This window comes from Chlorella variabilis (genome assembly GCF_000147415.1).
Source record: "Chlorella variabilis unplaced genomic scaffold CHLNCscaffold_1, whole genome shotgun sequence".
Lineage (NCBI taxonomy): Eukaryota > Viridiplantae > Chlorophyta > Trebouxiophyceae > Chlorellales > Chlorellaceae > Chlorella > Chlorella variabilis.
In genome coordinates, this window is record NW_005435087.1 from 2,503,218 (window position 1) to 2,521,785 (window position 18,568).

Here is an 18,568-nt window from a genome sequence, read left to right on the forward strand (position 1 = left end):
GGGCACGCCCTACGGCGGCGGGCCGGGGCCGGGCCCGCCGCCCCCGGGCCACTTCCGTGACTCCCCACACATGGGGCCGCCCTTGCACGACGGCTTTCGCCCGCGGTGAGCCTCCCATGCCTCGCATGCAAGCTGGATGCTGCGCTGGGCACCTTGGGGGCAAGCCTGCTCTCAGCTGGAGCGCGCAGACATGTCCCAGCATCGTCGGCGGCTGCCGCAGAGCGGTGCATGGCTTGCCCAGCGCTCCTCCCCTGCGCTGCCTGCCGCGCCGTGGACTGACACGCGCCTGCCCGACTTGGCTGGGCTGGCCTGCAGGGATGCCATGCCGCCGTCGCGGTTTGGGCCTGGGTGGGGGCCGCCACCGGGGCTCGGCGGGCGGCCCGGCCCGCCCATGCTGCGCCCGCCCATGCTGCCGCCGCACCACCACCACCTGCACCACGGCCTGCCGCCGCCGCACTACCCAGGAGACCACTTCCTGCCCCACCACGGCCACGGCCCACCGCACCACGGCCCGCCGGGGCGGCCCCCGCCGCCGTCGCTGCCGCCGCCCGGCAGCGCCGGCACCCCTGGCGTGCCCAACGGCGCCTCGCCGTGGCCTGGAGAGGCGCCAGCCGGCAGCAGCCGCAAGCGGTCGCGGTGGGACCAGCCAGTCGCGGGCGACGCGGCGGGGCCGACGTCGCCGCCGGATGCGCGGCCGCCGCCGCGCGGCATGATGCCACCCGGCTTTGGCGCCGGCGGGGACCCGGCCGGGGCCGAGCCGGCCGGCAAGCGGCCAGCCAACGGCTCGCACGGCGGTGGCGGCGGCGGCGGCGGCGGCCCGTGGGAGGTGGCCGCGCTGGCGGCGGCGCCCTCCTGGGATGTGGAGACCCAGTTTGCGGTGGGCGCCCTGGGCGGCGGCTCCTCCTACCTGGGCGCAGCTGCCGGCGGCAACCTGTCCCCAGACGCCGCCCAGGCCCGCGGCGGCAGCCTGTCTTACTCCCCGATGGCAGCCAGCGGCGCGGGCCACTCGCCCGACGGGCAGCAGCAGCAGCAGCAGCAGCCGGGCTCTGTGCGCCCCGCCTCTGCCGCCTACTCCCACGCCGGCGGGCAGGCCGCGGGCGAGGCGGGCAACGGCGGCATGCACCTGTCCCCCATGTCTGACGACGACGCGCCGCCGCCGCTGCCACCGCCGCCGCCGGCGCAGCAGCCGCAGCACAGCGGCGGGGAGCAGGACGGCTGGGACACCCCCGACGCCGCGTTTGCCGCCTTTGTGGCAGACATGGTGCGGCGGCGGGTGGGCAAGTATGCGCAGCCAGACCACCCCATGTGCATCACCCAGGACGAGGCCAGCCAGGTGGGTGGGGGCAGCGGGAGGGCTGCGCGCTGCTGCGCGGCGGCGCCACCACGCGGGAATGCCAGCTGGTGCTGCGAGGGCATTGCGGTGGTGGTGGTGATGGTGGTGGTGGTGGTGCTGTGTAGCTCACGCTTGTCGGCGGCCCCTCCAGCGGCTGGTCTGCCGCCCCTGTGCTGCCGTGCCCCTCCATTGCCGTGCCTCTCCGCCTCCTGCCCTCAGCTGTACACCAAGATCCGCCGCGAGATTGTGGAGAAGGAGAAGAGCGCGTACGAGCAGCGGCAGGCGGCGGGCGCCTTCAAGCCCATTGAGCGCGGCAAGCTGGAGGTGCGGCACGCCTGGGGGGTGTTGTGTTGTGATGTGAGGCTGGCTGGGGAGGAGAGGCAGGGGCAGTTGCGGGAGTGTTTGGTGCTGCCTGTGTGCAATCTGTTGCTTCTGCCTGGCTGGCTGCAGAGCAAGATCCGGGAGTTTGTGCGGGACAGCATCCGCCGGTACCACGAGCGCCGGGGCGGCTTCTGAGGCGCCCAGGACCCGCCGCAGCTTGTTCCTTTCCTTTTGTTCCAAACCCTTCACCCTGTCTGTCTTCCATCCATCCACCCTGGTTTACGTTGTTCGTGTCCCTTCCTCTCCTCAGTGACGCGAATGCTCTGTTGCTCGACCGATACCCACCTCATTTTTACGTCTTCCTCCTCCTCTGCTCCTGCCAGCACAAACACCAGTGCGACCATGACGCTCTTCTGCTCCATCTGCTCTTCTGCACTTGCCTGCATGTAAGCCATTCTGACGATGGGAATCGGGGCGGGATCAGGTCGATTTTGAGCTGGCTGGTTAACAGGAAATGAGGTCTGAATTGCCCCCAGGTGCGTCCTGCATTTATGCGCCCGTGCTGTGATCGGCCCACGTGGCATAGCACGAGGCGTTCGTTTCCAGCCTTCTGTCGCGATCTCAGAGGGACTGCTATACAAATCTCCTGTTTTCAAGCCCTAACTACTTCTGGGACTGCCTCACCCGCCTTCCGAGGCCGTTTCCGCGTCTACCACGTCTGCAGGCCATTCCTGCCCACCTACTATGCGGGTCGTGCTGCAGCTCTCCGCCTCTGCTGCCAAGACTCGGGCCGGCCAGGGCTCCCCAGCCCCGCGCCGGCGCCTGCTGGCTGGCCACCACCCCCGCCGCCTTGTGACGGCCCGAGTATTCGACCAGCTGGCGGGCTCGCTGTGGGGCTCCCCCACACCTGCCGCCCCAGCAGAGCCGGCGCAGAAGACCAGGCGTGTGGAGCTGGAGGATGTGGAGGCCGGCCCAGCTCCTACCGACGTGTGGGCGGAGCCGCTGGCGGGCGACAGCGAGGATGTGGCGCCGCTGCGCCCCATGCTGGCGGCCACGCAGCTGGAGAAGGCGCCGCTGCAGCTGGCCTACGATGCAGACCGTGACGGCTGGAGCGCAGATGCTTTCCACGGCAAGGTGGATGGGGCTGGCGCCGCGGTGGTGGTGGCGCTGACAGGTGGCTGGTGGTGCGCGCATGTGTGCTGGCGAAATGCGTGCGGTTGGGTTTCAGCGGCTGGCCTGAGGCATGCGCGAGCTTGGCTGCCAGGCTCAGGCTGTCCCTGTGAGCCCCAGCCTCGAATCCCCCCCCCCCCCCCCAACACCGCTTGGCTGCCACAGCCCGGGGTGGTGTGCTGGGGGGGTACAACCCCAACGGCTGGTCAACTTTACGAACCCCCCAAAATGAAATTGCCGCCTTCCTCTTCGTCTGGGCCGAGGGGGAAGTGTTAAAACGCCCCATCAAGGTGCCCCAGGGGAGGGGGTTTGTGGGGCCCCTGGCCTGCCTGCTTCAACCCTTAACTGGCGGAATGTAAAACCCCCCCCCCCTGGCCTGCCCCCTAAGGGGGGGGGGTCCAAGAATATGTGGTGCCGGACAAGGCGGGGCAAGGGATCTACTTTGGCCCAAAAGGGATCACCATCCCTCTGGCCCCCGGCAACGAGCGGTTTGCCAAGAGCAACTGGGCGCGTACTATGCTCGGCGGCCCAACGGCGGGCGCCACCTGTTCACTGAGGGGTCCCCCGTGAGGGGCAGCTCGCGCGGCACGCAGCTGGTCAGCCTGCGCGTGTATGTGGCAGCCTCTGCCTGAGCTGGACCGTGTGCCATGCTTCTGCCGGGTGTTGTCCTCAAGGGTCGAGAGAACCATGAACACCTGACCGCCTGACCGCTTCAGCCTTCACCCTTCTCCCACCTGGCATGGTGCTCCAATCCTGATTTTGATTTAATTGAGACGATTTCATGATTTCGATGCGGATTTATTATAAGAGGGTGTGTGCTTTTGTAATAGGAGGAAGAGCCGTAGTCTCACGACACTCGGCTGCTCCGTGGCAACCCCACTCCAGCGCCAGAACGTCGCCCAAAATTTGGTCGGATGTTCCCCTGCCCATGCCTTCAATATCGTTTTGCCTTTATCGCAATTGGTCACACAGATGGTTACACAGATGAACAACAGCCAGCATCAGCATTGGATGGTGCTCTCAGCGCCGGTCTCTCGCCGCCTGGGCGGGTGCGCCCTCCCGCCAGTGCCAGCCAGAGGCAGCGCTTGCAGGGCACTCTGGATGCAGGGGGACAAAGTCGCAGCTGAGCAGGTGTGCCATGCCGAGCAGGGGCGCCCTCCTCAGAGATGCGCCACACTTTGAGTCTGGCCATGTGGCAAGATCGGCTGGCAGCCTCCTCACGCCCACCCTCAAAGCTTCCCCATCAGTCCATCCTCCTCGCCACTCGAATAAGAAGCTCTCTCACACCCACCGGCTCACTTGGCTGGGCAACATGAGCGCTGTGCCGCTGACTTGTTGTAGTGTGCGCCCTGGCGTCAGCCTGGCCATCCCCAGCCCGTCCGGCCGTCACCTAGGCTCCTCGGCGCACTTGAGGGGGGCTTTGAGTTACAGGGCCCAGGCCCAGAGAGGCGCCGCCACTAGCAGGTGCGGCCACACCCGAGGCCCCTGGAGCCTTGCCAGCCAGCTGCATGCTAGGGAGACGCCGGGCGGCTGCTGCTGGATGGGCCGGCGTTGAAACTGGTGGGGCGCCGACGCAACGCCCCGATGGCGGTGCCGCTGCAGGGAGCGCGCCTCGCTGCAAGTTGCCGCCTTCCAAATCCCCAGCAGCAAGTGGTGGACCAAGTCTGCGCCGCCCAATGTAGTGCACATCAAGTCTGTGCAGCACTTGGTGGACGAAATGGTGAGGGCTGAGAGGCTGGTCGCCTTCTCCGCACCTGTAGCCAGCTATCTGCCCATTCGCTGCTCGAGCTCAGCCAAGGGATGCACGTGGGCCCGAAACCGTCCACTGCTGCTGCCGTGCCGCAGGCGGGCGCTGGCGAGCGGCTGGTGATCATGGATGTGTTTGCGCCCTGGTGCGCCGCCTGCAAGGCGCTGTACCCCAAGGTGCGGCCGCTTCCCACCACAGGCCAGCGGGCAGATGATCCCAGTGATGCCTCAACACCTGCTGCATGGCCAGCCACCAGCCGCCTCAGCTTGGCACGGGCTGCGCATGCGCCACCAGCCACTACCTTAACAGCAGCGCAGCGCGTGGGCGGGCATGCATGCTTGGGTGCAGCGCATGGTCGGCCGTGCGATGCACCTGCTCCGATGCTTGCCACGCACTTGTGGCCCACCTCCTCGCTCCTTTCTTTGTTTATTTATCTGTCCGGGGTGCAGCTGATGAAGCTGATGGAGGAGCGCCCCGATGTGCTGCTGCTGACGGTAAACTTTGATGAGAACAAGACGGTGGTGAAGGCCATGGGGGTCAAGGTGTGCAGCCAGCTGGCAGGCAGCGCATGCGCTGGGCTCTGTGGCCTGAAAGAAGCCGCGGCGTGACAGATGTTGCAGCCGAGGCAGGTTCGGCTGCGGCCAGCCGGCGGTACCCAGCTGGCCCGCCTCACCTGGGCTCCGCGCCCCTTCGTGCCCCTCCTGGCTGCAGGTCCTGCCGTACTTCATGTTCTATCGCGGCAAGGAGGGCAAGCTGCAGGAGTTCTCGGCCAGCAACAAGCGATTCCACCTCATCCAGTGAGCGCCTGCCCGCTGCTTCTTGAACCGTTCCTGCTATGTTGCATGCGCCGCATGCGCTGCCTTGGCCCCGGCATGCTGCTCTTGCGCTGGATGCACGCTGCTGCGTTGTTGTTGTCGGCCAGCCTGCTGGGGCACCTGCAGCCATCGGCCGGCGGTAACGGCAGCGGCGCGCACCACCATTCGCACGTGCACGCTGCTGGCACGTGCTGACATGGCCCGTCCCTGCCCCTGCCTGGTTGCTGCAGGGAAGCCATTGAGCGGCACAGCACCGATCGCTGCTTCCTGGATAGCACCGACGAGGAGCCTGTGCTTGCAGAGTTCCCCACTGTCGTCCCCGCCAAGGGCATCAGCGGCAGCTTGGATGAGCCGGCCGGCCGTGCGGCCGGCAAGGCGGTGGGCCAGCCGCAGCCCGTGGCCTGAGCGGCGGCGGCTGCACGCCTCGATTGGCTCGCGCACCAGACACAGGCTGAGAGCCCCTGGCCAGGCCCCCGCCTGCATGTAATGCACCCTCGCCTCCATACATACTCACATTCCTTTTAGTCTCACTTTTCATGCAATGACTGAACCGAATTATGTTTGTGCACGCCCAGCCCGCGCCCATGAACACTGCTGTTTGCTGTTAACGTAGGCTTCCGTCACTCGCCTCCCTACACCCTACTCCTGCACTCAGTCCCCTTCCCCTTCCTGTCCCCGTCCCCTTTGGCACCCGATGCGCAGCGTTTCCTGCTCTGGTGCCTTGCTATTGCTGCCCCTCCATTTCCTTCGCACCCTGCTTGCTCTCCTTTGCCCAGCTCTCCTTTGCCCATCAAGTACTGTACCTGCTCTTTTCTTTGTCCGCACCTCTGCAGCGGATGTGCTGCTGCGATTGGATGCACCATGTATCACCTCCCCTCAACAGCCCACTGCTGGGACTGGGACAAACTAGCCTTCCTGGCAGGACAGCAGCGGATGTTGTGCTGCAGCCTGCCTGTCGGCAGCGCAGGCACTCAGCAGGCAGAGGCCGCAGCACCGTCTGCTGCTAGTGTTGCTTGCCCGTGCGCGGCCTGAATGCGCCTGGCTGGCGCCGCAGCGATTGCCGTGGGCCAGGATTGACTCGCAGCTGGCGGTCATGTGGATGTGATGCTCAGCAGAGTTCACAGGTTGCCATGATTATCTCTTAGTAGGCTGTGCAGCAAAGACGGCAAAAAGGCTTGTTGTGTTGACATCTGTGCTGCCCCCAGCGCACAGAACCAGCAGCAGCCTCTGCGGCAGCGGCGGCACCCAGCAGCATAGCCGCCGATACTTCCCCCTTGTGTTTGTGAGCACGAATCCCCGCTGTGTCGATTGCAGGGCAGGCTGCCTGCGAGCTCCGCTCCCCAATTTGACCCTTGCCCTATGCCCGCCGCCGGCGCCGCCAACTCCCCCTGCCGGCCTCCTGCGGCGCGGTGCACCCCGCCTGCATTCATGATCAAGCCACCCCAACATTCTGGACTGATCCAGTGTGCTGCAGGAGCTGGCGCAGGGCTTTCGCTGACCGGGCCAAACGGGCTAGTCCCCGGTGGGTTGTAGTTGCATGGCATTGAAGAGGGCGTTCCCGCCTTGACCGGCCTCATTCGCCTCTCCTTGCATCAGAAGTGCTGCACGCGCACTTCTCCTGCAAAATGGCGTCCACTATGGCCGCCATCGCCCCTGTGGCCGTGCGGCCCATGGCCAGCACCCCCCTGAAGCAGGCCAAGAACACCTTCGCGGCCCGCACCGTGAGCAACGGCTCCATCAAGAAGGTGTCCGCCATGCAGGGTAAGCAATGCGGCAGCCAGCGCGGGGCATCAGCCCTCAGCTCGCCCTGCATCAGAATTGCCCTGCAGCAGCCCCGCCTGGTGCCCCGCTGACGCCCATTGCGTTTGTGCCGCCTCGCCTGACTGCAGTGTGGACTCCCCTGAACAACAAGTGAGTCTGCAGCCCTGTCGCGGGCCAGGCGGTTTGCATCATGGCCCAGCCGGGTCAGGAGGCCGGCGCAGCCTCCCTGGCCCTGCTTTGTGGGATGTGCAGCACTCAGGGGCCGCAATGCATGCGGCAGCGGGCCCTGCTGTGGTGGTCGGCCCTGTGGATAGGGGTCCTCCGGCGCTGACGCCGCCGTCCCGCTGACCACTTGCCCCCGCTCCGCTCCCTGGTGCAGGATGTTCGAGACCTTCTCCTTCCTGCCTCCCCTCACCGACGGCGAGATCTCCCGCCAGGTCGACTACATCGTGCGCAACGGTTGGAGTGAGTTTTGCCGCCGGCAGCGTGACAGCCGGGGCCAGGCAGCAGCCACAAGGCTGCTTGCCAGGCGCAGCCCAGTTGGTGCTAGCAGCCCCGGCTGCCATCGCGGCCTGCAGCCAGCAGTGCAGCCCGCAGCAGGGTTTCGTGGCGTGCAGCAGGGGCTCTGGCTGCCAGCCAGCCTTCACAGCCTCCGTTTTTTCGAACTCTTGCGCCAGCCCCTGCCCCGCCTTGCCCTACCTGCTGCTCCTCCCTTCTGATCCCGGCCTCCCTCCCTCTACCCCTCCCTGCAGCCCCTTGCCTGGAGTTCGCTGACGCCGACCACGCGTACGTGGACGACACCTCCACCATTCGCCTGCGCGGCAACGCTGTGCCCCTGTACTACGACAACCGTTACTGGTGCATGTGGAAGCTGCCCATGTTCGGCTGCACTGACGGCCAGCAGGTGCTGCGTGAGATCCAGAACTGCCGCCGCGCCTTCCCCGATGCCTACATCCGCCTGGTGGGCTTCGACAGTGTCCGCCAGGTGCAGGTGGCCGGCCTGCTGGTGAACCGGTGAGTTGAAAGGACGCTGGCTTTACATGCTTGTTCCTCTTCTTGGCCTGCCTGTTCTGCTGCTGGCCTGCTTGCTTTGCTGGGGGCCTGGCAGCTGCCGCAGCCCTGGCTGCCTGCTTTCGCTCCTGCCTCGCCTATATTCTGCGGTCATCCCTTGGAACACCATCTGACAACCCCATCCCCGCTTCCGCGCCTGCTTTGCTGCAGCCCCGCCTCGGTGCGCGACTACCAGAGCCCCTCCACCCGCTCCGTTTAAGCGGCCCCAACTTTGGCCTGACGCTCCATAGCTGACGGCCACTGCAGCGGCAGCCGGCGCACCGCTCGGTGCGGTCCCCACTGGGGCATTCTGGACGCTGGCGCCCGCCCCCGGCAAAGGCGCCACAATTTTTTTGCAGGACGGTATGCGTGTGCACTTCTGTGTTTCCGGAGAAGCCAATTTCTTTATTCATGTTCTGTACCATTCCACCAACTGGGTTCCCCCGCCCGCCCACCTGTAATGCCCCCCCCCCACCAAAACACGTTGTGGCTGGAGACAGTTGGGAACGAGGGAAGGAGCTGGGGCAGAGCGACACGAGCTGCAATGATTTGATAGCTTGCAAGCTCTCAGCTCCCGAAACTGACAAAGCACGCTCAATAGATGTGGCGGTTCGGCCTGCCTGGCCCGCCCCTGCATGTTGATGGGCTGGTGGGTCATGCGCCTCCAAAGGGGAGCGCTGTGCTCGGTGCTCCTTCCGCAGCTGTTGCCTGCAAGTTGACGCAGCCACCTGCCCTGTGCCTCCTGCCTCTTGCTGCTCGGTTTGCTTCTCATCTGCCCACACCAGTCAGGCACAGGCAGAAGGCAACCAACCTGGGCTGCTTCAGGCAGGCAGGCAGGTCCGACTGTTGCAGCGGTCCTCCGACGCCAGCCTGCCCTCTGCTGCGTGGGCCCTACATTGCCTCTCCTGTGCTGGAGGCAGGGCGGGGCGTGGTGGCACACCACTCCGGCCTTGCGGACTGTGTCCTGGTGCTGCGTGCAGCGTGCTGGTGGTGCGGCCTGAGCTGGCACAGTGCAAACATAGCAACCCGAGCAGAAGGTGCCAGTTTTGCTTCTCCAATAGCCAAGTGTGCCCCCTGGCCTCCTCGCTCGCCTGGGCTGGCTGCTCAGCTTTTCCTCCCTTCCCGACAGTGCGCGCTGCCACCGTGGCCACCAGAGCTCAGCCTGTCTGAAGAAATCCTGTGTGCACGGTTCCAGCCCCGCCACGGCGAGCGCACGCAGCCCACACACCCGACTGAACCACCCTTCCCTCCCGACCTCTGTGCCCACCATCTCCGCCTGCCCCATTCCCTGCGCCTCCTCTCCCAGCTTGCCTCTCTGCCTTTCAGCGTGGCAACGAATAAAGGGGCCTGAGTCAGTTACACGCGAGGGTCACCGCCTCGCGAACGCGAAAAAAATATCCCAAAACTATGAATGGAGTGGAAACGCTGCCGCAAGGGCAGGTCGGGAGGTCTTCTCAAGGAGCATCGAATGTGCACCTGCAAAAATGTATGGCCACAATGCCGGACGGGCACCTGCGCACTGCATGGTGCTCGCTGCCCGCGGGACGGGTCGCACGCCCCCATTGGGGCGCGCCAGCGCTGCCTGCCGCCGCTGCTGCATTGGTCTTGGACCGGCGGCGGCGCCGGGGCACCGCCGCACGGGCGTCAGGCCAAAGTCTGGCGCCGCTTAAACGGAGCGGGTGGAGGGGCTCTGGTAGTCGCGCACCGAGGCAGGGCTGCAGCAAAGCAGGCGCGGAAGCGGGGATGGGGTTGTCAGATGGTGTTCCAAGGGATGACCGCAGAATATAGGCGAGGCAGGAGCGAAAGCAGGCAGCCAGGGCTGCGGCAGCTGCCAGGCCCCCAGCAAAGCAAGCAGGCCAGCAGCAGAACAGGCAGGCCAAGAAGAGGAACAAGCATGTAAAGCCAGCGTCCTTTCAACTCACCGGTTCACCAGCAGGCCGGCCACCTGCACCTGGCGGACACTGTCGAAGCCCACCAGGCGGATGTAGGCATCGGGGAAGGCGCGGCGGCAGTTCTGGATCTCACGCAGCACCTGCTGGCCGTCAGTGCAGCCGAACATGGGCAGCTTCCACATGCACCAGTAACGGTTGTCGTAGTACAGGGGCACAGCGTTGCCGCGCAGGCGAATGGTGGAGGTGTCGTCCACGTACGCGTGGTCGGCGTCAGCGAACTCCAGGCAAGGGGCTGCAGGGAGGGGTAGAGGGAGGGAGGCCGGGATCAGAAGGGAGGAGCAGCAGGTAGGGCAAGGCGGGGCAGGGGCTGGCGCAAGAGTTCGAAAAAACGGAGGCTGTGAAGGCTGGCTGGCAGCCAGAGCCCCTGCTGCACGCCACGAAACCCTGCTGCGGGCTGCACTGCTGGCTGCAGGCCGCGATGGCAGCCGGGGCTGCTAGCACCAACTGGGCTGCGCCTGGCAAGCAGCCTTGTGGCTGCTGCCTGGCCCCGGCTGTCACGCTGCCGGCGGCAAAACTCACTCCAACCGTTGCGCACGATGTAGTCGACCTGGCGGGAGATCTCGCCGTCGGTGAGGGGAGGCAGGAAGGAGAAGGTCTCGAACATCCTGCACCAGGGAGCGGAGCGGGGGCAAGTGGTCAGCGGGACGGCGGCGTCAGCGCCGGAGGACCCCTATCCACAGGGCCGACCACCACAGCAGGGCCCGCTGCCGCATGCATTGCGGCCCCTGAGTGCTGCACATCCCACAAAGCAGGGCCAGGGAGGCTGCGCCGGCCTCCTGACCCGGCTGGGCCATGATGCAAACCGCCTGGCCCGCGACAGGGCTGCAGACTCACTTGTTGTTCAGGGGAGTCCACACTGCAGTCAGGCGAGGCGGCACAAACGCAATGGGCGTCAGCGGGGCACCAGGCGGGGCTGCTGCAGGGCAATTCTGATGCAGGGCGAGCTGAGGGCTGATGCCCCGCGCTGGCTGCCGCATTGCTTACCCTGCATGGCGGACACCTTCTTGATGGAGCCGTTGCTCACGGTGCGGGCCGCGAAGGTGTTCTTGGCCTGCTTCAGGGGGGTGCTGGCCATGGGCCGCACGGCCACAGGGGCGATGGCAGCGACGGTGGACGCCATTTTGCAGGGTAAGATGCACCAACCAAGAACTGCTCAGGCCCGAGAAGAACTGAGGGCGTTGCGGGCCGGCATTGGCCTGAAGTGCCTGCGTGCGCCAGTCCCCCGGGGACTAGCACCACACGCAAGAACTTCCGTACGTCGTTCCGGGAGTTGAGCGAAGGACATGGAAGTGCTGTAGGAAGGCAGAGGAACCGCCCGGGCCGGCGAACGACACGCCTGGGGGCTGCTGCAACAGGCGGCGGACGTGCGGTGGCGGCAGCCTTGCACGACACCACGGCCACCCAGCGGTTGGGTGCAGGTCTGGAAGGGAAACCAGAGTGTCTGGCAGGTTTATCGGGGTCCCACGGCCTTCAGAAAGCCAGCATGACTGCAGCAAGTGCAACAGAGCGCCGGTGCATTCGGTGCCGAGGTTGCCGCCCACGTGGTGACGCTGCCACCGTTCACGGCACTTGTACAGTGGGTTCCTACATCAGTGCCAACATGATGTTCTGCAGCACGGCTGCCCTCAAAGCGTGCTCTGCATCGCCGCCAACCATTGGGGCTTGTAAACAACCCTGCGCCCACCCTTGTTGTGTGTTGCCGGCTGGGGAGGGGAGCGAGCGCAGCCGCCTGTGGCCGCGCTGCTCAATACCAGCGAGCAACTCTCAACACAAGGTTACACGCGCTGACAGCACAGGCCCAAGCACACAACCGTCGCCGCTAACCTGCCAGCGCGAGCCTGCTCGCCCCATGGCGGCGCCCACATCAGCCTCCTCGCCTGGCCCAGAGGGCGACTCAGCCGTGCACCGCGGCTGCCACCGCGGCGGCCTCCTCGAGCACGCTCAGCCGCTGCTGATTGGCGCCAATCTGCTGCTCCTGCTCCGCCAGCGCCTCTCGCACGCGGCGCAGCTGGTGCGGCGGCAGCACCGCCGCTGCCGTGCCGCCGCCCAGCGCCGCCGCCCCCGCCGCCACCTGCCCCACGGAGCGCAGCTTGCGCTGCAGCAGCGACACGCGCGTGCGCAGCGCCCTCGCATCCTCCTCCAGCGCCGTGGCAGCCGCCTCAAAGGCGGGCAGCTGCTCGTCAGCAAACCGCCGCTCCGCGCGAGACGGCGGCCGGGGCAGCGCCCAGTGCAGCTCGGCCAGGAGACGCAGCCGCTCCCCCAGGTTCCCCTACGGCCCGGCAAGCAGGCAGGCAGGACGGCACGCGTGGCACAGGGCAGTGCGGTGAGCAGCCACAGGCGCATCGCTGCGGGAACGTGCCCACCGCAACCGCAGGGCGCTGTCAGAGCTGACTGCAAGCCAGCGGCAGGTTGGAAGGTCCAGCTGAACCAAAGCGCACAGCAGCTGAGCAGACCTGGAACTGCTGAACGCGCGCGGCCTTGGCGTCCAGAGCCGCCGCCGCCTGCTCCGCTGCCGCCGCCGCCGCCTCCGCGTCCTCCAGCCGCCGCCGCTGCCCGTCGATCTCTGCCTGCAGCTGCCGCATGCGCTGCAGGGCGTGGCAGGGCCGTGGCAGAGGCGGGGAGCAAGCCAGCGAGCGAGCGAGGGAGTGGGGTGGGGTGGGGAGGCAGGCAGGCAGGCGGCGCGGAACAGCCAGGATCGCCGCATGCCCAGCATGCCATCCACGCCAGCTCAGCAGGCAGCCAACGGCCCGCCAGCAGAGCAGGCAGCTGCTGGAGGCGCCGGGCGGGCTGCCTGCATACCTCCGTGAGATCCTGGTGAGCCTGGTGCGCAAACTCCACATGGGACGCACGCAGCGCCGCCGCCGCCTCGTTCAGCAGGCGCTGCCCCTCCAGGTTGCCGGCCCCGGCGGCGCGGCCCGCCGCCGCCTGCGGCAGCTCGCAGGGCTTGGGGCCTGCAGGGAGGCAGGGAGGAGGCAGGGAGGCAGGCAGGGGGCAAGGGGGGCCGCAGCGTTGGCGCCTGCAGGGCGCTCCAGCACCTCCATAACACGGTGCACGCGGCACGGGAAGCAGCAGCTGATGCGCCTGCCTACGCAGCCGAGAAAGGGTGGAAGTAGCACCTTTGCGCAGGTCTCCATAGATCGTGGCCAGCTGAGCCTCGACGTCCCGCTGGGCCGCGCTGCCGCCGGCTGGCGCCGACGCCGCCGCCGCCGACGCCGCTCCGCCGCCGCCTGCGCCGCCTGCTGCTGCCGTGGCGTCGGCCCGGTGCGGCCGTAGGCACCTCGGCTTGCCGTCTGCCTCCAGCACCACCAGGGCCGAGCCGGAGAGGGTGTCGCCGACCGCCGCCGCGGCTGCCACACCTGCTCCGCTGCGCATCAGCAGCTCTGCAGCCGGCTGCGGCAGCGCGGCCGGCAGCCGCGCGCCGCCTACCTCCTCCAGCAGCCCCGCCAGCAGCGGCAGCCAGGACAAGGTGATGGCATGAGCGGCGCTGCAGTGCACAGCGTACAGCACCTCTGGGGCCACAGCATCCGGCAAGAGCGCGACGCTGGCAGCAGAGGTGCCGCCGCCGATGGCCAGAACCTCCCCGTCGTCATCCTCGTCCGCCGCCGCCGCCGAGGCGCCATCTGGTGGCGGCAGGCTCAAGTTCACAACGTCCAGCAGTAGCAGCGCCGGCTGGCCGCTCCCTGTTGGCACCACTCCAACCTGCGTGCAGCCCGAGGCGCAGCGAGTGGAAAGGTCGGCAAGGAGCTGCAAGCCGCGGGGTGGCACATGTACAACCAAAATGACGGCACAGGCAGTTGTTTGGCGGCAGCGCAGCCAAGGTGCTGCGGCTGCTGGCTGTTGTGTCGTCCTTACCTGCGACCGCACTGCCTGTATCTCAAGCCCTTCTGACACACACTGCGGCGCAGACTCGCACCAGGCAGGTGCCGCACCGCCGCCGAACCCCGCCAGCAGGTGCAGCCCCAGGAAGCCTCGGGCCGTGGCCACAGCAACAGCGGTGCAGCCCTCCGAAAACCTGTGTCGGCGGCAGCGGCAGAAGACAGGTTGGCTGCAAGCGAGTGCCATGGCAGCCGGCAATGCTTGCCTGCTGACTGGGTGCGCAACGCGATCGGCAGTCTGGCCCTGAACCTGGCCCAATGCCAGCCTCAGCCTCACCTGGAAAGCAGCAGCGCCTGCGCCGCGTCTCCGCTGCCCGCCATGCGCGTCAGCAGGCTGCCGCCCTCCCGCTGCTCCTCGCCTGCCGCCGACGCCACCGGCAGTGGGCCCGCCAGCGCAGGCACGTGCTCGTCTAGCGCGTGCGGCACGCTTTGCATCATTCCTGCAAGCCAACACAAAGCCAAACAAACACATGAGGTGGCCACGCAAGCCAGAGCGTCGCCCGACATGTTTACTTGGCCTGGCATGCAGGCCTGGGCAGAGGCTTGGCTGCCACAAGCCTTCCCTCTTCCAGCAGCGGCTGCGCAGGCCTGAGGAGCTCACCCGAGCCAAATGCTGGGTCCTGCGGTGTGGCCAGCAGCTGGAAAGCGCGCTGCAGCCAGGCCTGGGCGTTGGGCGCGGTGCCGAAGTCGACCTCGCCGCCGGCGCCGCTGCCGCCGGCATCCGCCGCCCCCTCCAGCTGCTCTATTGTGCTGGTGGAGTAGCGGCAGCCTGCGGGCAGGCGGCAGCGCAATCATTTCTCGGCGGCACGGGCAGCGGGGGTCCAGCAGTTCCCCGCTGGTACCGTGCGGAGGGGCACCCGAGCACGAAGCCGGCAGCCGAGGCGCTGCTGCCCGCCGGCTGCTGCTGCGTCTCACCAAAGGGCACCACCGGGCACAGGCACCACAGGCTGCCGTCGCCTGTGAGGAAGTAGAGGGAGAAGCGCTGCCACAGCTCTGGCGGCCCAAAGCTAAAGGCGACCGCTGCTCTCCCGGCGCCGCCGGCGCCAGAGCCGGCGCCGCCCAGGCCAAGGCCCCGCCTGCAGCGAGCGGGGCAGCAGAGCCAGCAAACAATGCGAGGCTTTACGAGGCCAGCGGTAGGATAGAGCACATGCGGAAAGCGGGCACTCCTGCCAGCGGCATCGCCGGCTGCAACGGGGAAGCGGCGCACACGCCAGGCAGCATGCCCAGGAGTGGAGCGGAGGCTCCGAGCCACCCACCTGCTGCGCAGCTGGAGCTCAAACGTCTGCTCCGCCAGCCCGGCGTGCTGGGTGTTGTACAGGCGCCACGTGTTGTCTGCACGCGTGGCAGCGGCGAGGGGCCTCAGCTGGGGGATGGGGAGGGGCATCCAGTGCAGCAAAGCCGGCCAGCTGCAGAAACAGCTGGCCACGGGTGGCCGAGACGCACGCGCCCCTCCCCGCCCCACCCTGCCGCACCATCACCACGCGCCACCGGCGGGCGGCAGCGGCAGCAGGCCCCCGGCTCGCCTGAGGTCAGCACCGCCAGGTGGGCATCGCTGTCGGGGTGCCACCCGACCTGCAGCACCCGCAGGCCCGGCCGGCTGGCAAAGAGCTCTGCGTCCAGCACCACCGCGTCGCACAGGTCGTGCCGGGCGGCGCCGCCGCTTGCGGGCGAGCCGGGCGCTGGGCGGCAGTTGGCGAGGTCGATGACTACCACCCGGCTGATCTCGGGATCCTCCAGGGCGCTGCCCGCCACCGCGGCGTACGTGCCGGAGCGGTTGAGGCCGCAGTGGGCGGCGGTCAGCTCCAGCGGCGGGCTGGCGGTGATGGTGCGCAGGCTGGGCGGCGGCGCCGTGCCCGCAGCGCCACCCTGCAGGGTTCCAGGCGCGGCAGCATCGGGCACGCGGCTGAGCTGCATGCTCCTCACAGCAGGCCAGGCAAGGCCTCTTCACACAGTTCCCACGGCGGCCTGAACCCCCACCCGCCCACCTGCGCCCAGGCGCCTGACAGCAGCTGCTGCCGCACATCGGCCGCCTTGATCTTGCCATCGTCTCCCACCACGTACCTACATCAAGGAGGGCGGCGCAAGGGCCTCGGGGCAGAGCCAGGCAGCACGAGCGACAGGCTTGGAGGGACAGCACGGGGGCTTACAGCCTGCCGGAGCCGCTGTAGGCCATGATGCCGCGCAGCTCGGCCTGTGGCTCCTCATCCTCGTAAGCAAACAGCGCTCCAGCAAAAAGGGGTTCCATGGTTTGCGACTGATCAAGCTGTCTGCGCCTGCACCATTGCGCCAGACAACTTTGCGGTTCATCTAGGGGCATCTGGCTTGGCTTCAACATGTTGCAACCTGGCGCCTCGCTGGCCGGCCGCCGCGGTGCCGCCGCCGGCACCGCTGGCGTCCCCGCTGGTCGTAATCCTGTTCAAACGGTTGCCGCGGAGTGCCCCTGGGCAATTACAGTTAGCATGGCTGCAAAAGCAGTGAGCTGTGAAGGCGGCATGAGTGGCGACGCGGGCCCGCCGCCGCGGCGTTGCAGCACTGCCGAGTGCAACTGCGCTCTGGCTGCGCTGTCTTTGTTAGCAGGTGAGTGGTCTTCCCATGGTGGTGTCTGAATGCCCTGGCATAAGCGCAGCGAGGGCATGGCGGGTGCGCTGCGGCGCCGGCGCCCTTCAGGCGGACAAGTCGCATGGCGAGCTTGCTGCCCTCGAGATGCCGCGCTTACACAACAGTAAAGCGTGAGCAGGCTTTTCGGAGTGCAGTGTGGGCTTGCAGAGTTGCGCATCCCGTCAGAAACCCTCTGCGGCCTTGTCTCTGTTGTCGCGAGAGCAAAACCTGCGCCCCAGGCGCGTGCTGAACATCCGATCAGGTGATCTCAAGAGCAAGCTGCCCGCCCGCCTGCACCCTTGCACATGTCGATCGAGATGCGGGGGCCGCCTTGGTTTCAAGCTCCAGTGGCCATTCTGACATCCGCTGTCGTGACCATAGTGTGCAGGGCAAGCAACCATGGACCAGGGCTCGCCCGCAAAAGCGGCGCGGGCGCGCCGGCAGCAGGCGGCCCGTGGCGGGCCCCACCAGCCGGCAGGGCAGCAGCCAAGAGTCCAGGAGCAGCCGACACCGCAGAAGCGGCGGCAAACGGTCCCCACGCCCCTGGCAAAGTTGATCCGCGCAGAGGAGCGGCTGCGGCAGCGGGAGGTGAAGACGGAGCGCAACAAGCGGGAGGCCAAGGCGCGGCGGAGCGAGGAGCAGGAAGGCAGAGTACGAGCGACGGGTGGACGCCGACAGCCGGCGGCAGGAGGAGCACATCGCAAGGATCAGGAGAGACAGAGGGCTGCCGGACCCGCCCTCAGAGGTGCAGCGCAGGCTGTTCAAAGAAGCGGCGGCGGCACAGGCCTCTCAGGTGCGCGCCCTGTCCATTGCCCCATGCCGATTGCGAATGGAGCTGCCTTGACTGCTGGGTGCTGCTGCACTTGGGCACCACTCTGATGCCCACCACCTCTGGACTGGGCTGGGTTGGCTGCCGGCTGATGCCGCCACGCCCAGCAAGCGCCCGCCATGTACCTCCTGACCCTCCCCCCTTGCGTGCAGCCGCCTGCGGCGCCGCCCGTGACGCCACAGCTCAAGCGCCGCCGCCAGGTGCAGCCTGCGGAGAGGCGCTGCCGGGGCCCCGCTGCCTGCGCTGCCCGCATGCACGCCCACACTTCCACGCAGGAGCCTCTGCCGGCTGCCTGCCGACCGCCCCGGTTTCTGTTGCTGCTGCGCAGACCCAGCGGTGGACCAGCCAGGAGGTGGCGGAGCTTCAGCGCCTGGTGGCGATGCACGGCGAGGGCCAGTGGGCCCTGGTCTTGAAGCAAGGGCGTGCGGTGTTCGCCGCCGGCCGCACAAGCGTGAGGCCCCAGCTGCGCCGCCGCCGCCAGCCGGCCGGGCTAGCAGTTGGCCGGGCAGCCGCGCGCGGGCCTTGCCAGGCCTCTGCCGCCGGCATGCGACGGTGGTTTGAAGCGGGGGCTGGAGGCTCGCTCCACGTTCATCAGACGTTGCTTTCTCCTTGTGCGGGTCGCCGCCGCCGCCTGCTGTTTGCAGGTGGACATCAAAGACAAGTGGCGCAACCTGAACACCCCGCCCCGCCAGCGGGAGGGGGACGCCGGGCCGTCGCAGAAGCGGGGGCGGGTGGCCATCCCCTGGGACAGCTGGGAAGTTGAGGAGCTGAGGCGGCAGGTGGAGCTGCACGGCGGCAGCAACTGGCTGCTGGTGCAGGACCAGGGCCGCGGCGTGTTCCGGGACCGCCGCACGGCGGTGGACCTCAAGGACAAGTGGAGGCTGCTGCAGCGCAAGGCAGCCAGGGCCGAGCGGGAGCTGCAGGCAGCTGCGCCGCGCGCCTGACCTTCCGCCTTTCAACCCAGCCAACAACGACACCCAGTTGCCTTGTACATTGGCAACCATACTCCGATGCTTTCCCTGTATTTATTGTTATCCGCAGACGCTGGCGCACTTTAATCCACACATTGTGACTGAGTTTCTTTCCACAGGAACACTGTAACACTCGCTGCACTGCT

General features: G+C 67.5%; 5 protein-coding genes across 5 annotated transcripts; 3 read left to right on the forward strand and 2 right to left on the reverse strand.

Moving 5' to 3' along the window:
• Positions 1 to 4,475: 4,475 nt before the first annotated feature.
• CHLNCDRAFT_18066 (hypothetical protein) lies at positions 4,476 to 5,791 on the forward strand (the record flags this gene model as incomplete). Its single annotated transcript, XM_005851860.1, has 5 exons — positions 4,476 to 4,562; positions 4,670 to 4,747; positions 5,021 to 5,113; positions 5,283 to 5,368; positions 5,617 to 5,791. Coding segments are annotated over 5 exons (519 nt in total), but the record flags the coding sequence as incomplete, so codon positions are not given.
• A 1,178-nt stretch (positions 5,792 to 6,969) lies between these two features.
• On the forward strand, positions 6,970 to 8,677 carry CHLNCDRAFT_59545 (hypothetical protein). The gene is made up of 5 exons (XM_005851861.1): positions 6,970 to 7,147; positions 7,276 to 7,297; positions 7,527 to 7,612; positions 7,900 to 8,161; positions 8,369 to 8,677. Exons 1-5 carry the CDS (start codon positions 7,012 to 7,014, stop codon positions 8,415 to 8,417), a joined length of 555 nt encoding a protein of 184 aa, XP_005851923.1. The 5' UTR covers positions 6,970 to 7,011; the 3' UTR covers positions 8,418 to 8,677.
• An 858-nt stretch (positions 8,678 to 9,535) lies between these two features.
• CHLNCDRAFT_29368 (hypothetical protein) lies at positions 9,536 to 11,313 on the reverse strand. The gene is made up of 5 exons (XM_005852185.1): positions 11,134 to 11,313; positions 10,984 to 11,005; positions 10,669 to 10,754; positions 10,120 to 10,381; positions 9,536 to 9,912 (listed from the first exon to the last, which is right to left on the reverse strand). Exons 1-5 carry the CDS (start codon positions 11,267 to 11,269, stop codon positions 9,864 to 9,866), a joined length of 555 nt encoding a protein of 184 aa, XP_005852247.1. The 5' UTR covers positions 11,270 to 11,313; the 3' UTR covers positions 9,536 to 9,863.
• Positions 11,314 to 12,043: 730 nt separating this feature from the next.
• On the reverse strand, positions 12,044 to 16,269 carry CHLNCDRAFT_49671 (hypothetical protein; the record flags this gene model as incomplete). The annotated part of the gene is made up of 12 exons (XM_005852186.1): positions 12,044 to 12,418; positions 12,603 to 12,734; positions 12,949 to 13,100; positions 13,266 to 13,848; positions 14,002 to 14,161; positions 14,302 to 14,464; positions 14,626 to 14,793; positions 14,940 to 15,100; positions 15,281 to 15,356; positions 15,497 to 15,890; positions 16,010 to 16,085; positions 16,172 to 16,269. The coding sequence occupies 12 exons, from the start codon at positions 16,267 to 16,269 to the stop codon at positions 12,044 to 12,046; spliced, it is 2,538 nt and encodes an 845-aa protein (XP_005852248.1).
• Positions 16,270 to 17,021: 752 nt separating this feature from the next.
• CHLNCDRAFT_56603 (hypothetical protein) lies at positions 17,022 to 18,564 on the forward strand (the record flags this gene model as incomplete). The annotated part of the gene is made up of 4 exons (XM_005851862.1): positions 17,022 to 17,273; positions 17,604 to 17,651; positions 17,780 to 17,902; positions 18,096 to 18,564. The coding sequence occupies 4 exons, from the start codon at positions 17,022 to 17,024 to the stop codon at positions 18,393 to 18,395; spliced, it is 723 nt and encodes a 240-aa protein (XP_005851924.1). The 3' UTR covers positions 18,396 to 18,564.
• Between the last annotated feature and the right edge of the window lie 4 nt (positions 18,565 to 18,568).

Excerpts from the sequence above, each read along its gene's own strand:
- CHLNCDRAFT_59545 (XM_005851861.1), top strand. The coding sequence starts at position 7,012 with ATGGCGTCCACTATGGCCGCCATCGCCCCTGTGGCCGTGCGGCCCATG. Across the intron at positions 7,148-7,275 it reads GAAGGTGTCCGCCATGCAGG|TGTGGACTCCCCTGAACAAC; the intron begins GTAAGCAATGCG and ends GCCTGACTGCAG. Across the intron at positions 7,613-7,899 it reads CATCGTGCGCAACGGTTGGA|CCCCTTGCCTGGAGTTCGCT; the intron begins GTGAGTTTTGCC and ends CCCTCCCTGCAG.
- CHLNCDRAFT_29368 (XM_005852185.1), bottom strand. The coding sequence starts at position 11,269 with ATGGCGTCCACCGTCGCTGCCATCGCCCCTGTGGCCGTGCGGCCCATG. Across the intron at positions 10,382-10,668 it reads CATCGTGCGCAACGGTTGGA|CCCCTTGCCTGGAGTTCGCT; the intron begins GTGAGTTTTGCC and ends CCCTCCCTGCAG. Across the intron at positions 9,913-10,119 it reads GCCGGCCTGCTGGTGAACCG|CCCTGCCTCGGTGCGCGACT; the intron begins GTGAGTTGAAAG and ends GCTTTGCTGCAG.